This window comes from Protopterus annectens, chromosome 9.part0 (genome assembly GCF_019279795.1).
Source record: "Protopterus annectens isolate FY-2018-M chromosome 9.part0, PAN1.0, whole genome shotgun sequence".
NCBI classification, from domain to species: domain Eukaryota; kingdom Metazoa; phylum Chordata; order Ceratodontiformes; family Protopteridae; genus Protopterus; species Protopterus annectens.
Window position 1 is genome coordinate 977164722 of NC_056743.1, and position 17510 is coordinate 977182231.

Here is a 17510-nt window from a genome sequence, read left to right on the forward strand (position 1 = left end):
AAAGTCTGCAACTCGATTCTCTTGGGAAAAGGTAGTTTCACAAGAAAAGATTGAGTGCTTGTTCTTGTAGTTAATACAAAGGATTAAGACTTGTGATCTAGGGTTTGATTCCATAGGTCTGCATTTGCCTACTGTGTAACCTTAAAGAAATCATTTAACCAGACAGTGCTTTACCTTAACTAGGCTAGGCTGCTCAATGGTCTACTGGACAGCATGCCTACTGCCTATGAAACTAAATGTAAAATAGTTGTAAAGTTGAATCAAAGAACCTCTGAGCCCAGAACTGTGAAACTAAGTAGTTAGTTATGCAAACAGCTAATCGATGGATGCAAAAGCTTATTTACTTTGCAGCTATTTCTTTTTGTATGTGAGAAAGAAATGAGATAATTACCTCTGGTTTCTGTGGAGGAAAATAAAAATAAGATAAAGTATTTACATGCTTATTTATGTTATGCTCCGACCAGTAAGTAGTGATTCGTGCTTGGAAGACACTACTGTCCACATCAGTGAAAGTGTTTTTCTACAGCTGCTTACATAGTATTTCAGGATTATAGCACAGCCAGGGTTTCAGTATTCTTCAAACCAGCTGAGTTTATTTAACTATAATATTTAGATTTTTCCTGTTATGTACTCTGTGCAGCTAATTACTGTTTTCTAATCATTTTGCACACACCTTTGCCTGTGCATATTTAGTTTGTGTCAGCATTGTCATAGCTTCTTTATTGTCTGAGTAAAACTTTTATTTACTTTTAAGATCTTGTGGCTGGTAGACTGTAAAAGATGGAATAGTCTCAAATTACCATTCCTGTCCAAGATAGTAATAATTAAAATGAATATACTACCCAGAATAACACATTATATATATATATATATATATATATATATATATATATATATATATATATATATATATACATGACATCACAAATAACTGTACACAATAAATTCTTTAATCAATTACATACCTTTTTGGCTAAATTTATATGGGAACCCCAAAAAACAAGAATTTCATATAAAAAAATGATCTCTCCCCAAGTCAAAGGGGGGTTTGAATCTTCCAGACTTTAAACTCTACTATTCCATTATTAATACTAATAGAATACTGAGAATAGCTGAGCACAACCCAACACCCAACACTTGGACTCCTCCTAGGGTAACACTAGGCATTAATCCCAAAGCTCTCCCTTTTCTAAATATAAAAGAAATACACGTTTACAGTGTTAAAGAACCTTTAAAACACTCTATTAACATAACACAAAACCTTTCTTTCTTCCTTAAATCTCTGGCCAGTGATGAAAATCCTGCAATCCTTACATAAAAACCCAAACTTGAAAATTAACGCAATGATAGACCTTAGCACTTTTCCTTTACTAAAAGACAAGAGAATACAGGGCATCTAACCCTACCACAACTGTATAATCCAAGAAATGAGAAATAAACTTAACTTACCTAAGTCATACACAATCATACTAAGACAAATTACTTTGTTCCAGTTACCTCCAAAATAGCAACCTACACAATAGACACATAGATAATTGTGTATCAGTATGGAAGGTTATTTTATCTAGAAAAACAATATCTAACACACAAAATAAGTGAAATTAAATATCAGCATGGTCTTTTTTTCTGATTATTGGCTGAAATTAAAAGCATCTATTGATGAACAACAGTGAAACAAGTTATTAAACTAATTCCGAAAACAATACCCCTTATAAAACTGACATACACACAACTTATGATCAATAATAGCTCATACCTCACACCTACAATACTTTACAAATTCAACGCATCCAAATTACCAAACTGCCTGCACTGTAAGAATCAAAAGGCAGATTTAGTCCACATTTTCTGGAGTTGTAAATGGATGTATAAATTATGGAACTCCCTAAAAATCCAACTACAAAAAATGGGCTACGAGAAATCAACATCAACATGGGAATTTGCACTACTTCATATCCCTCCACCAAACATAAATGGAAACCAAATAAACATACTCATAACACTTTTTTTAGTAATGAAGCAATACATAGCATCCAAATGGTTAGACCCTCTGAATATTACTTGGGTGGGATTAAAAAAATGGCCATAAAACATCTTCTAGCATACAAAATGGTAATTAAAGGAATTAAAAACTTGAAAAATCTAGAAATTTGGGAACAAACCTTTAACATCATCTTAGCACAAGCTAATACAAAAAACACACAGAAGTACACTGCAGTGGAGTCCAGGGAAATACACGCAACACCACAGTTACTAAACACTGGACTTGATTGTATAATATCATAAGTGTTGTCCATAAAATTTGAAAATACTGTCTGTAAAATACCTTTGTACATAATGTAAATAGTTGTGTTTTGTGGCCTTCCATGTCACTGTCAGTCCTGTAATGTATATTATCTATATATATGCCACTATGTAAGAGTTGGAATATGTATGTTTTACCTTTATGAAAATAAAAATTATTGAAAAAAAAAAGATCTTGTGGCTGGCATTTATTTGTAAATTATTTATTATTTAAGAAGAGTATACCATTTAGCACTATAGGTTGCAGGCTGCTGGTATTCACCTGTAATTGGTCAGATCACACTGCATATTACCGTTTCATCTTTATTATTATTTTATTTGGCTATAAATCGGGAGTGGCACAAATAACCAGTATGTTGATCCCTAGCCATATGTAGGATGATTGTTATGCTACCCTGCCAAAAAGAAAGCTGAAGAGAATTAGACAATTCTTTCAACTTTCCCTAGGAATTTGTGTGTGTGTGTGCGTGTGTGTGTGTGTGTGTGTGTGTGTGTGTGTGTGTGTGTGTGTGTATGTGTGTGTGCGTGTGTGAATAATAATAATTTTTGAAAGGGAATTACAGTAGTTAAGGAACACTGAAAGACTTTGGGTCTGTGGTGCTAAGTCTAGGGTCTGTGTGTACTCCTAGTCTGGGTATGGATGTTGGGAACTCATACCCAGGGCAGCAATGTGTAGTCTTTTTATTCTCGAGGCTAGGTTGCATTTGGTGAAATGATTAGTGAATCAAATTTGTGTTCACTTTTTTTTACTTTAACCTACTGAACACTAATGGTGTGACTCAAGACACCATCCTTCTGGTGGCTATCAGACCTATTGATGCAGTGAAGCAGATCCAAGAAATGTAGCCCCTGTCCCTCACATAGTTTGCGATGATGAGATTCAGACCCATCAGTGCCAGCTTAATCACTGTAGCTCTAAACAGTAATGTATGTGCTTAAAATATTTATTTCCTAAATCATTACAGGGTATAAATTGCTACCCACTGAAAAGTATATTCTGCATATATCTAAAGACTAATGTACAAGAACTAAAAGTAATCAATCAAAAATATTTAATGAAATTTACTTGAATACCTTGTTATTGCACAACTGCCTTGGACTGCACAATTAGACATAATGTGCTGTATTGTATTTCACTGTATTGTACAATTATCCTGCCATATTTTGGTAAACTGTTTTTTATTGGGTTGAATTGCACAATTCTGCTAGGGTTATGGCTAAAATGGGTCTCCAAACCAGTCCACGTACACTGTTAACAAATGCATAAATTAATTTAAAAAAAAAGAGAGAGAGAAGAAAAAGAAGAAAAAATATCTTGTTGCTTCCTTTTGTGAGCTTGTGAGAATTATAAAACTTCCATGATATATGCAATGTCTTCTTTCTTCCCTCCTCCATTCACAGACCTGTACTGATCTCTTGTCAGGGGGAATGGCTATGTAAATTAACCACCTCATGGCCTCTTTTGGTAGCAGTGATCACTTCTCCCTTCTCAGACTTCAAAATCCTCTGTTTGTACTCTTTAGAGTATGGAGTCAAGGCATTTTTCAGGATTTCTGTGCTATTTTTCATAGCTGAATATTATTAAGGCATTGGGCCAAGTTTGTATTAGTGCTGCCATTTTCACTGTTGTAGGCAAGCAACTTTATTCTAGACTTACTACAGGATATTTAACTTACTGCTTTTTCTATTACATTATTTAATTCCTGTTTTGCCTGCTCTCTGTAATCTACTTAGGTAAGAGAAGCCATGTTACTCCATCACCTAGCTGTCATTTCATGTGACTACATTTTGTAACCCTTTATGTTTTTTTCCTAGTTTCCTGTATGAACTGACATTAATCGGCATAGGACTATACAGACACATATGTGCTAACATCAGTACATTTTGTTCTAAATTGCTTTGGTTCCAATCCAGTAACTTCTGCACTGTGATTTCAGCAATATGCAGCATAGCTCTCAATATAATTCTAGCTAAATTTTTGTAGATTTGCAATAAATAGTTAACTTCTCTTGACAGTGGTGTTACTATAAAGCAAGGCCAATCATTAGTATACTAAAAACTCAAAATAAATGTTACTTAAATAAGTTTGTTTTCATCATTAGTAATAAAAACTCAAAAGAAACGTTACTTAAATAAGCTTGTTTGCATGGTAGTATGCATGTGAGTTATGGCACTGGAATAACAATGTTCCAAGTGCTGAGGAAAAGTATGCATTCTAATTGAGAGCACAGCAGTTATTTGATCTTTGACACCAATAAAACATTTCCTTGTTTTGTTTTTTTTTTTTTATTTTATTTTCCTTTAAACTTCCCTGTTCTGAATGTCAGTGTATTAAAAGTTGTTGTCAGGCATGTAACAGTGTGAGGATTTTGAAAGGACTACACATTGAAGACATCTGTCAGCAGCATGTATCCAAATCCAGCACTTCTGCTGGCAAATCACTACTGTCACACCATCTCACTAAATCCTTGAACTCCATCCCACTAGTGATATGACAAAAATCCCTCCCTAAAATCATTTAAAACTCAACTAAAGTCCTACCTACTCAGTTAATAGTTCTGTACATGTGATGTTCCTGGACGATCTCCAAACCCTAACTGTCACCACTCTTTTATGTAACTGGCCATAATACAGCTACTTCCTCACAATCACTAACTATCTGACCATCATCTACCTCTCTCCACTACTATGTCTATCTCCTTTTTACTTGGGCCGCCTCAGTACTCCTTCATGATTTGCAACCGTCTTCATCATATAATCACTCCACTGTCTTGTATTCAATACCTGTTTACAGCTGATTCCATTTGAAATAACTAGACTCTTATAAGCTTGATAGTAACGAATATTTTACTGTATTCTTGTTCTGTCATATTTTCATTAACTGTCATATCATTACTATTCTATGCATGTTTGTTTACTATCCTATGTAGGTACATTTACTATTTTTTGATTAACTGCTGTTGAAGTGACATCCCAAACCTATGTGCAAAATGGGAAAAGGGGGTTGAGGATTGATGGATGGATGGATGTAATATTATTACTAGTCAATGTATGTATGTACATATGTATGTACATTTATTATTGCTAGTCTTGTATAACTGGCTTCTTCTTATTTTGTAAAATGGAACATTTCTCCTCAGGCCTCCCCTGAAAATGGGACTTGTACCCAGTCAGATTTTCCCAGTAAACAAAAGCAATAAATAAAATTAATAAATGCATTTGCACCTTATTCCAGAGTAGGCCCTTCCTCTGGTCTTCTAGGAGATTAGTATTCATTAAAGTTGCTGTGATCTAGGATGTCTTCATTTATTGTAACACAAGACTGCAAACCTGTTCCTGTTATTTAAGAACATTGTATATGTGTGTGTGTATGTGTGTGATCTCTTCCCTTCATGTTTACTTTACTCATTTGGTCCTTGTGTATCTTTTAGTTCTGCTTTTTTGTCCTCTTTTAGCTTTGCTATACAGCCATAACTTCACTTTAGTGGCTTGCATACCATGGTTGCAGTTTTTTTCTTTTTTTTAATATCTCTGTATCACACATCACACTCTTGCTAACAAGGCTTTTTTCTGACCTCATGACATCATGCTTTAGCTTGCAGTCCTACCTAGTGATTACTTTCAGTGCCTGTTTAGTGCAGTTGTCTGCTTTATTCCGGTTATTTATATATGTATTTCTCATTATTTCAGAGATGTGGGAAGATCGGTGCTCTACAAATAACAATCACAACGCCTGTATTTTGGAGGTGAAACTTCTGGCTATGCTTTACAGTGTGTAGCAGGAAACCACTGCCATAACACGCCACAGTCTGACATGGCCAAGACTGACAGCAATGAGGATGTCATGGTTCCTTTTTCCTAGTGACCAGTTTTAGGTTCATAAGTGCTGAGTGAGAAATTTGCTTCATTGGATGCCTATCTGACAAGTCAGTGTGTTGCGCTTGTAGGAATATAGTGTCCCATTCTCAGGACCCACTTTGAAGGATATTAGATTCCTAGATTGGGACGAGAGATACATCACAAATCTGATGTAGAGCTAGTCTGGTAAGACTTATGAGCAGAAGGCATATGATGTAAACCTCTTCTTCCTGGAAGACCAACAAACGCATGAAGGACATAATCAATATGATGTAGGGAAGCCCCATGCAATGTCCAAAATGGCTTGTGGATCACATAGGTCACCCCCCCCCAAACTGGAGATAGTGCAAATCTGTACCACAGGGGCAGTTTCATCTTTTTACCCAAGGCTGTGGATTTGTGAATTATCTGACTTCAGAGGTGAAGCAGCTGATGTAAAAGCAATTGAGTGTGGAACAGATATCTCCACAAGTCCAGTGGAGGACTCTTATTTCAAAGGACTCACATGCAAATTTGAAGGCATTCAGCTTATCCTACTGACATTTTGTCCCTATGCCCTTGAACTAGATGCATTCTCAGTAGACTATTGTACCTGTTTGTGCTGAATTTCCTACTTAGTCCTCATATGTCTATATCAGCGTGTTCTCTTGGTCTGTGCATGTTATTAATGCCTGTACTCATTGTTAATTTCAGCTCATTGGGCCTTTCCTGATCACCAGCTATACCATTCTCTTATTTACCACCCTTATTTGATTAACTGACTCTGACTTTAACAGTCAAGAATGGACAGCAGGACTGGTGACATGGCATTCAGTCATTAAGCTTCTATGTCATGCAACAGACTACCTGCCTCCGAGTTCAGTATGAGGATACTTTTCAGAGGTCTTACTGTCAACAAACATTTAGCAGATACTTCAGCTGTACTGCGTTTAAAGAGTTTCTTCAGCCCCACTGCTGACTTGCAGTCATTGTACCCCCATGGATAGTTTTATCTGAGTTCACAGTCTCATTAACGTCTGAAGAAACTCATAGCTCAGCTGTGCTCCTGATATGCAAGAATACATTAACTATAGATTGCTGTAACTTGGCTTACCTAGTCTGGTACATAGAGAACTCATATAGTTGCATTACTGCAGTCTCCATGCCTGCATCTGTTCTGGAGTTCTGCCACTTAATAGTGTGCAGTTCATGTATTGATGGTGTTTGCTTATTTATCTTTCTCTGTTTCTGTGACTACCCATTTTGTGGCTAAGCATGTTCCAAAGCATTATCCCATATAATCAGTAAATAAATATTACTGTTTTTAATATGTGTAAAAATTAAATATTCAAAATAATAAATTGTATGGTTGCAGTTAAGATATTTAACAATATTTTCATTTAATATTATTTGTTTCATTAGCTTCACACTTGCATGCTTTTCTTCTTCCGATGTTGAGTCTAAAGTATCATTTTTAACAGATGGAAAATAGTGTTTTAATTTGTCTCATACCAGACGTCTGTCCATCCTTTTTTGGCAGCTGCATCCCATTATTCTACATGAAGATTAAGAGAACTGTGTCTTCTACCTGCCCATTTATTACAGTCACAAGAGAAGTAACATTAACCGTCAGTAACTGGACAACTGGGACTAGTGACAGCAACCTGATAAGGCTCACATTTGTGTCATTTTCCTTTATGAATAGTTCTGTGTTTTCAGTCTACTCTAATGTGCTTTCTGCTTATATGCAAAAATGTCAAGACTATTAAAATAATGCAACATTTCATTGTGAAATGCAATAGTTTGTGACTGTTTTTGAATATTTAAAATACTTCTTTGTGCTGAAGTATTAGAAAAAGCAACTTGTGTTCAATAGCCGTTATTTTAACATAGTTACTTCACTGATAAGTCTGTTCTGAGTTCTTACATATACAAGTCCTTAGACTGCACAAGTGTTTATATGTACAGGTTTTGATTTTAGCAACTTGATTGTAACTGATATTGAACGGGTAGGAGACTTGATAGGAGGCTGTCAGGGTGAGTGCATGTGATAAGAAATATGTTATTTGTAGATTTGTTAGTAGCCCACCCAAGACTACACTAGGAACGGTAGTTGGTAGAAATGTCACACCTTTTCTTTTCAGTGTGTCTATATGGATTGTCAGCTAGAAGGGGGCGTGTGTCCTGACTGCAGTGGACACTCCCTCTAGTAGCTTCTGAGAGAGAACTGGAAAGTGTGTATGGGGGGGGGGGGGGGGGGGGGCGAGAAACGGACAGTTGTTCTGAGACAGAAAAGGAACAAGACCAGAAGCAGTGTGCTTTGCTGCCAGCATTCTCTCCGGCAGCGGGATAAGGAAATCAAGACTGTAGGCACTACATGGGAGAGAAACACAATTCTGAGCTTTAACCATGATTGCATCCAATAGCTTGTCTTGTTCTTTTCCTGTTTTCTGGCTTTTTCTACAATTGTCCTTGACTGCAGCATTTAACTTGGATGTTACTAACACTATCCACAAAGATGGGGACAAGAACACCTTCTTTGGATTTTCAGTCGCCTTGCACAAGCAATTAAGTTCAGAGCCTCGCAGTTGGTGAGCAATGATCATGTTTTTTTTTAATCCTTTTTTAACATATTGTTCTTATTTTTGTTAGCAGTGCAGTTATTTCTAAATAGTGTAAAACACATTTTTCTGGTTCGTCAGGGTAGCTGGTTGCTGTCCAGTGTACAGATATAAATAACAACTGAGAAATCACTTAAGTTTGTCTCTGAATTTAGTATGTGTTATGCATTTGCCCTCCTCGATGTCTGTGTGTGAGACAAGTGTCTCTCTGCTGTTTTGATACTAGATTTTCTAATAATAGAGCATTTGCAGAAAGTAGGGTTTAGTCAAATGAGCTGCAGGCAAATGATACAAACTTAAGGGGTGTGACATTTGTTCCAAGGTTGAGCTATAGCCAAAATGGGAGATCTCATACACAAACTGTATGGATGAAAATTCAGGTACACAGTGTTCTCCACTTTCAAAACAAGTGACTCTGTAGCTAACTATAGCATAAGAGTTTTCTCACATTAGTTTTTCAGTTGACATGCAGTTCACATAATCAGTAAGTGGCCATGAAAAAGTAAGCTCTGACTAGAAAATTCTGCCTTTAAAAAAAAAAAACATGTTGTTCAGAGAATTGTTTTCAGCACAGAGTATAGATTGCTGCACCTATGTTTCTTCACATTACGCTATCTGCTATAAGAAGGAGTGCTTTGAAGACTGGCAAGTGCATATTTACATGCTGTACACGAGTGGATAGCACGTGGAACAAATTTCATGCTTCCCTATTTTCATTTTAGAATTCAGTACCAAATTTAGGTAGTTTGGTTGTATTGAACCTCATACATGTCAGCTAAATTTAAATCTGAATACTGTGAAAAGGCATGAAATAGTTAAGGAACTGAAATTGTGTTTAGTGCACTTTTTTGGAGCATGAGGTTTCAAATGTCAGCAAAAGAATTTTGTGCTACTGACAACGGTTCTCTTTCTTCGTGGGTGGTGTTGGCACTTAACAGGTGAATGATCCAAGAGAATGTCTTGTAGTTTCTTATAGATACAATTTCAGTACCTTCTGCTCTGATGAAGTTTAATTTAGGTATTACATAAATTGTCATGTCCCCACATCTCTACTTCCAAGTTTGCTCACTGTAGAAAAAGCTTGGGGGAGACAAACTTTTTAAAATGCTTGTATATGTATTGTTACTGTATCCTCCATATTTACTTCTCAGCAATTATACCCTCATTCACTATTCACTCAACCCCCCCACCCCCCTTTCCAGTAGGCTATTTTCATGTCATTATTGTCTCATTTTATTGTCAGCTGATGAATTCCCTGTGCAGAAGGACCAGTAAGAAATATTCTATCATTGTTATTCTTATAGCATGTACTTACTATGCCCTTGGGTATATTAAAAATAATGCTGGTGACATTGCTGTCCATGTCATTAGTATATGCTTTAGATTCTTTTTTATTATGGCATTACCTGTATGCAGAGTGGCATGTATACCTTATCAAGATGGTCAAACATTAGTAGTTTCAGAATGTTGGTATAGTGGTAGGTGTGTTACCAGTGCTACTATAGAGTTAAGATTTCTCCCACTTACTTAAAAAAAATTCCCCACTTACTGAGGATGTTCCAAAGGGGTGGATTGCCATCAATCCATTTGTTTTGCTTTGTTGAAGGGAACTTTGTATAAAAACAAAGCACAATCACTCTAGAAGAGTGTAGCACAGCAATGGCAGTTTGTGAACACCATCATTCCTGGTCCTTGTATCTGGTGTCACAAGCTAAAACCATAAGCACCCATCTTCTTTGAGATGAGAGTGCAGTGTATCTCTGTAGTACATTTCTTGAAGGAGACACCACTAGTAAACTCCCCAGAGCATCTCAGAGACTTATGACCTTGCCATCGCAACCTTGATTGCTGTGAGAAAAGTAAATAAAAACACTCAAAATAATTTTTGCATCGTTTTCTCATTTTCAGCAGTCGTTTTTTAGTACTTAACATCAACTTCAGAATCCCACAAGAAATTATCTCTTCCTCTTTCACTCTGTCTGTATCTACTCAACATCATTCATTTGTACATCTGCAATCATTCCACATATACTATTCCTTCTAATAAAATATTGATGGCAAGGAGTCATAATTGTTTGTCTGTGTAGTGTGAGTGGCACAGCAGAAACCTGCCTTCCGTCCACTGGCAACTTCATACAGACTACACAGGCAGTGATGGCCACCTTTGTGCAGTATGACATTAAAACATCTTGCCATTTGGCTTTTCAGTATCCAGAGAAAGAGAACCATGTCCTATGCAGCACTTGATTGATTCCTCTACACAGCTTCAATATCTAACACAAGTAATTTCTGTCATTGAGCCCTCGGAGTAACTCATGACTATAGGTGTCCAAACATGCCATCAACGTATATGGTTTTATAATCTGACTTGTGAATAAGAAAGAATGAAATTCTCCTACCCATTTATTAATTTTCAGTATGTGGGTCTTTTTGTTCTGTAATACAATGAAACTGGTGCCAGAAATGTGGTGTTATCATAGCTGATGTGTTATCAGAGATGCTGAAAGAATTTTGAATAATATGCTTTCTTTCCGTATAGAAAAAAAATATTATTTTGCATTGCATCTAGTCCTAATGAAAAACCTACCATCGTGTTAGTAGATCTCATAGGTGAGTACTAGGCTAACTGCCCTGAAGGGGTCATTTTAAGCCTAACCAATAACCCTAGATCAGAATCAAACCCTATACCTTGTGTATGAGACAAAAATCTTAACCATTATGCCAAACCCTCTAAATAATGTCATTCTATAATGGAATTTCATACTGCTTTGGTATACTTTCTTGTCATAGGAATCTGTGAGCTGGGTTAGAATAGGTTCATAGGCAAATAGTAGGTTATCAGTATGCAGGTTATTACAAGCCTAGCCAATAACAAGAAGTCAGAATCAAACCATGTATCTGGTATCTGTGAAATTATAACCTTAACCATTATACCAGCTATCCTCATATCATTGGATATTAAAATAGTCATGTGCCAAGTGTGCTCTATTGATGGTTCTTGGTCACCACAGTTTCAAACAGCATCATCATACCAGAACTTAAACTTCAGCTGTAAATAGAACATTTTGTTTTAAGCCAACTGTTTAATTTTCTTGTTTTCATGTTATTAAATATAAAGGCTGACAGCTATAGACCCCAAACCAGATAGAATTCTTTTACAAAGTTGCTAAATGAAAAAAAGCACAAGTAAATACATGCAGTTGTATAACAAACATAATGCTGAGATCCGACACTAATATTTCACCCGTTTACATTTATGGAGCTGTATAAAGTTTTTTTACATGCAGCATGAGTGTATTTTGCTCCTACAATCTCTGTGTGTGACAATCCAACATGGGTACCTTCCTGTCTGTTATTCGTGATACCTGAATATTGTAAACACTTTCCTGAAAACAGTTACAAGTTACTGCTAAAGAGAAATTGTGCAAATGATAGTTGTGGAAGAAATAATCAGGAAAGGGCTTTTAGTTAAGGTCATTGTTAAAAACTGCAGACGCAAACAGGAAGCAACTGAATATGTTGAGGAAGAGGCACTGAAGGCAGCTGAATCTTGATTGCTTTGTTCAATACTTTGCTACAGTTAGGGAAGACTAGTGGGAAAATAGAAGGTAGGAGCATGCAAACCTCTTTGTCATTTCCAAAACAGGAAAATCAAAGGAGAAAGTTGTTAAAAAGGGATTTAATGAACTTCCTTGTCACATCTTTCAACCAGTGACATTGACCACAAAGGAATGGTAGCAGTCATGTTTTGTCATTCCACTTATGATTTTTTTTTTAACTAGATGAAGAAACTTATAGAGCATTCTGTCAAACAAGTAAGAGGAGCAGAGGGGATGTAAAGTGTAGTTATAGAAATAAGAAATATAAAGCTGGTTTGGGATGACAGTAGGCCATGCAAGCAGAGTCAGACTGTGACACTGAATATCATATGTGTCTTAGAATTAGTTACTGCGGAAGTGCCCTGAAAAGCACGCGCTACACTTTTCTGCTGTGGTAACATTTCACTAGTCTATATTTCACTTTGAACAATTTTGTCTTGTGGCTGCCACATAGCCAGCATGTTAAGTAACTACTGTACTATTACATTGCGTGACGTTAGATATGGCATAGTCGTGACATTATAACCATGTATATTTTTTTCATATAATTACTTGTTTTGTTCCAGGCTCTCCAACCCAGTAAACAAAATGTAAATAAACAATAAATGAATAAAAACCTGTCAAGGGTCCTGTCAAAAAGCTTAAACAATAAGGAATGCAAAGCCATGCACAAAAGAGCTTAAACACTAAAGAATGCAAAGTCATGCCCATAACAGCACAACAAGATACAGCTAGGCATTACATATGTTGGAGTGCGTGGGGCTGGTATTTCACAATATTATTGGGGAACCCTTATCCAGTATTGTGCCTGCTTACATAGTCTGTGTGCTGGAACATGGATAAACAGTGAACATCGGAAAGTGAGTGTAAAATGTTCTGATTCACAATAACAGGTTTTGTAGAGCTTTGCCTGAAGCTCTGAATATGTACATCCTAAGGACCCCAACATTACGTTGCATATCTTCAACACAGGAAAACACTTGCCTAAGTTAGACCATGAGGAGATGTCCAGGAGAAGTGAAATGAGAAAATCAAACCATTAGGGAAAGCAATGATAGGGAGGGCAGTACATTTCCTATCTTGTAGACAAATCTGGAGCCATATGGCAGTCTACAAGCTGGAATGATAGACTCAAAACATAAAAATGGGTTCAGATAGAGATGGGGCAAACAGAAAAGTATAAACTTTACTTAAGATAAAAAAGGCAACGGGACAGCCAACGGTAGTATTCCAGTTATTCATTTAATTCCAGGGTGCAGAGAGATGAGGCTGCCTAGCAACATCCATGTTTTAACGACCTTTTGTTTTCTTTGTTAATAAGCTTTGCTCTTACAAAATGAATCATTAATCTAGTTTTTAATAGATATGGAAGGGCCAGCATTAATACATTTCATGCAGGATCATGGCATGAAGTTAATTTCACTCTGTGTTGCATTTGAGAAGTATTTGTGTCTTAAGCTAATGCAATGGTTGTATTCGCCTTGGTGGCAGGTAGAGTTATATGAAAACTGCTGCAGTACATGGTGCATTTTGAGCTATTGTAAGTCATGTGTGATAACTGCGGAACTTGTATAGCTGAATGTATATGCATTATTTTTTTGTAGATTCATGTGAATATGCTTTTAGAGACTGTTCATGTTCATCTTTGCTGCAAAATGTTTAAGTCAAGAACACTAAGTTATTTCATACTAAATTGTGGTAGAGAAGCTGCACGCAGTTAATATAACTCACTGATTGAGAAAGAAAATAAAAAAATGCATCAAATTCAAGTTTTCAGAAAGTAGCACAAATGCCACTTATAATCACCCTCATAATTTGTAGATAAACCCATCTGTATTCATTAGTCTGGCTGTTCACAAAAGGCCAGACCTTTTTCTTAACAGCAGTTAAGAAATAAAAGGTAACCCTAAGCATCTACTGCTGAATTTTATGCATGCAGTTTCTGTGGTGATGGACTAACTCATAAATTATTCAAAAGGCACCAGAAGAATGAAGGCCTTCAGCATTCAGGGAGAAATCAATCAATAAATTTGTATTTTCAGACTAACAATAAGGGCCCTTCTGCTTGGTTACTTTTTGATCAGTCATTAGAATGATCAGTGCAGTCCTCTTGATTTAGTGTGTTCTCTTTCTTAAATATTTAAGTCGAATATAACAAGGCGCATAATAATCATAACACCATTTCTGTTTAACACAAGTGTCTAACTTTATGCAAAATGATTTATTTTAGTATCTGGAACCTTCCAGAAGAAAAAAATAATATTTATCTCATTGTGATGTATAGCAGCTGTATTTTTTTACATTAGGTTGATCTCAAACTGTTCAGCCAATGGAAAGTAATCACTTAAATGCATGATGATATCACAGCAGTCTCTTCTATATTTAAAGCTGCACTGTTAAATCATATAAAGGCAGCAGTGAAGTCATGTAAAGATGAACAACCCTGACACTGCACAATTTAAACTGCATCAATATAAATCAATAAACAATGACTTCACTCAGAATGTGACATTCAGGCATATATGTGTGACTTGTGTTATGACTCTGTTCCTCTCCCACCTTGAGATGAATATTATTTTCACAAAAGCTGTGTGTCAAATAAGCCAAGTAAGAACAATACTTTTGAAAAGAAGTCCACCATACAGATGCAAAATTCTAGATGAACAAAAAGTGTCATTGTGATTAAATCATGTTTGTAAAGCTAGAAGGGGATAAAAGAGTGTTTGAACTTTGTCTTATAAAGCACAGAGGTAGAAACTGCTTATGACAGAAGTGATTATTGCATCTTGAATCATGACAGTACCAGCAACAAGTTATACTAACTGGTTGTTGTATTACAGCTGCCAGAGTGAGGTCTAAACTACAAGATGCAAAGTCTTTAGGCTTAATCCTAAAAAGAGACTCTATTGTTTTTTGATGTGTTAATGAAACTGGATATACTGTTAGATAGATCACTTACAATCATACCTCTCAACCTCTTAGATCAAGAAATCTTGACAAAGCCACAAATAATGGGGGGATAAAGGGCCAAAATAGGGAAAATGTTTAAATATTGCTCTTGCGATCTTAGAAAGTTGATAGAATAACATGTTTTCCATTATCATGAGTTATCTGTAGGGTATGAAGTCTGAAATTCAAATGCCTGTCATTTTCTGACTTCTATCCTCAATGACTTTTCAGAAAACCAAAATATTATGAGAAACAGACCAAAAATATGAGGTAAAACTCTAGACATTCTGCACAAATCTGAATAGTTGAGAAGTATGTGTGTAAGGCAAGGCAGTATCAATAACATTGCTTGAACTATTATCTGGGGTTAGAAAGGCAGGTAGTTGTATGCTCCAGATAATGACCCTCAACTAGGCCACCCTTGACTCATTCCTATTAGGAACACTGAGTTTCTCACTGCAAAGGCAACACAGAAAATTAGCACTGCAGGGCAATGAAAAGGGATAAAGTTAATGGATGTAGCAGGGGTATTGAGTTTGAAACAAAAATAGTACATGCCCAGCTGCAAGAATGAAATAAGCAATGTAGATGTAAATAACTCTCTTCCTAACTTCTAAGTATCCTTTCAACAGCACATGACTCTAACCAAAAAACTGTCATAATATGTAGGGTTCTCCAAGGGACTGTGTGGCAGCATGAATTTCCCAGTCTTGAGAATTAGTTCACTATGAGGAAATAAAGAAAATGCAGGCAAATGTTAATAAACCTACTAAATAATAACAAAACCCGGAGAAATTCTCTGAAAGCTGAAGGAAGACAAGTACACTTATGCCAGATGTAGCTGCTGAACAGAACACATTCTAAAGTATTTTGCAGGGAGTTGTACCTCATAGTCCTCCACTGATGTAACTAACCCAAAGACAGTACCTCCCCTGGGTATGGAAGTAGTTCTCCCTTTACTTCCATTTTACTTCTAGCAGGGTACATTTGCTGAAATGATGCATGTGTAGGATGAATCACTCAGACTGAACTGCCACATTCACAAGGCACCACAAAGTTAGCAATGTTACTGGTAAATGTGTTGGGTTAATGAGAAGATAAACGAATGACAGGAACAGTTGGCTGTGATATACATCTGGCCATATGTAGCTGGGAATGTTCTGATACATTTTAGGACACCAGTGGGGTAAAGTTATTCAGTCTGTACATCTAGCTGGTATTGAGAATACTTACAGTGTGTCATCCTTTGGGTATTTGTCTGCACATGTGCAGAAGAGTGGTGATGTTCATCCTACTGATCACTGCTGCAGTAGCCTTAGCTATATGGGCTATATCCTGCATAGGATATAACAGCCGGACAGACTCCAAAGCTTCAGGACACCTTCCACACACCCAAACCATCAGTTAGCTTGAGCTGAGCTGACTAAATCACAGGACTGGCCACCAAGCCCCTCAGAGCTTTCCAGCTGCTGAACAGTATGCTCCTCTGAGGCTTCCTAAGATTGATGGCTGGCCTGGGCAGTTCCTTTGCTGGGAACAGATAAGTTTCCTTTGGGGGGGGGGAAACTTCCATTTAAAAAAAAAAAAGGTTTTGAATAACACTCTCCTATTCAGGAAAGTTATTTTAAAGCTAGGAGTTTGTGTTTTAATGGACTGTCACAAGACTATATTGTACTTTTAAGCGAGAGTGCTCTTTTACCTGTCAGTTTAAAAGTTATTTAAAGTAATAGAAAACCATTTATTTTGTGGATAAATTGTACTTATTTTCTTTTGGGGGCTGGTAAAGTGATTTAAAATGCTTTTTACTATGTTTTACATGAAAAAAGTGACTTTTAAAGACTTAGGTTTTACCAGCTTACAATGGTTGGCCCTTCCAGCCACAAAAAAAAGAAAAAGTTAAGCAAACAGCCATTGTCACCACAATGGGATGACAATTTGCCTCAGCAGCAGTGGGTGACTCTGCTGTAGCCATTAGTTTTTATTTATTTATTTGTCATTTGTTAACTGGGTTGGTCCAACTGATCCAGAAGCCCATTTTCAGTGGAGACCCCAGGAGAAAAGCTCCAGGATAATTACAATACATAAAAGTCAGAGTAACATAGCATGATATATTCTAAGTTATACATAATAGTTAGAGGGATATAGTACAACAAGAAATATACCCAAATCAGGATTGAGCACCACAATAAAGTTACAAAGA

At 36.5% G+C, this 17510-nt stretch overlaps 1 protein-coding gene and 1 long non-coding RNA gene across 5 annotated transcripts in view; both read left to right on the top strand.

The window, feature by feature from the left end:
* The window catches only part of LOC122811706, a 44851-nt gene extending 36916 nt beyond the window's left edge, over positions 1-7935 (top strand). The window contains exon 2 of the long non-coding RNA XR_006366280.1: positions 5995-7935. This is a non-coding gene — a long non-coding RNA (uncharacterized LOC122811706). The remainder of the gene's footprint in view (positions 1-5994) is intronic.
* Positions 7936-8423: 488 nt separating this feature from the next.
* ITGA7 (integrin subunit alpha 7) overlaps positions 8424-17510 on the top strand; it is an 849563-nt gene continuing 840476 nt past the window's right edge. For 2 of the 4 annotated variants that reach the window (XM_044083727.1, XM_044083728.1), the window contains exon 1: positions 8424-8732. In XM_044083727.1, the coding sequence (XP_043939662.1) occupies positions 8551-8732 (182 nt within the window). In that variant the 5' untranslated portion in view covers positions 8424-8550. The remainder of the gene's footprint in view (positions 8733-17510) is intronic. The other 2 variants (XM_044083729.1, XM_044083730.1) reach the window with 1 other exon arrangement.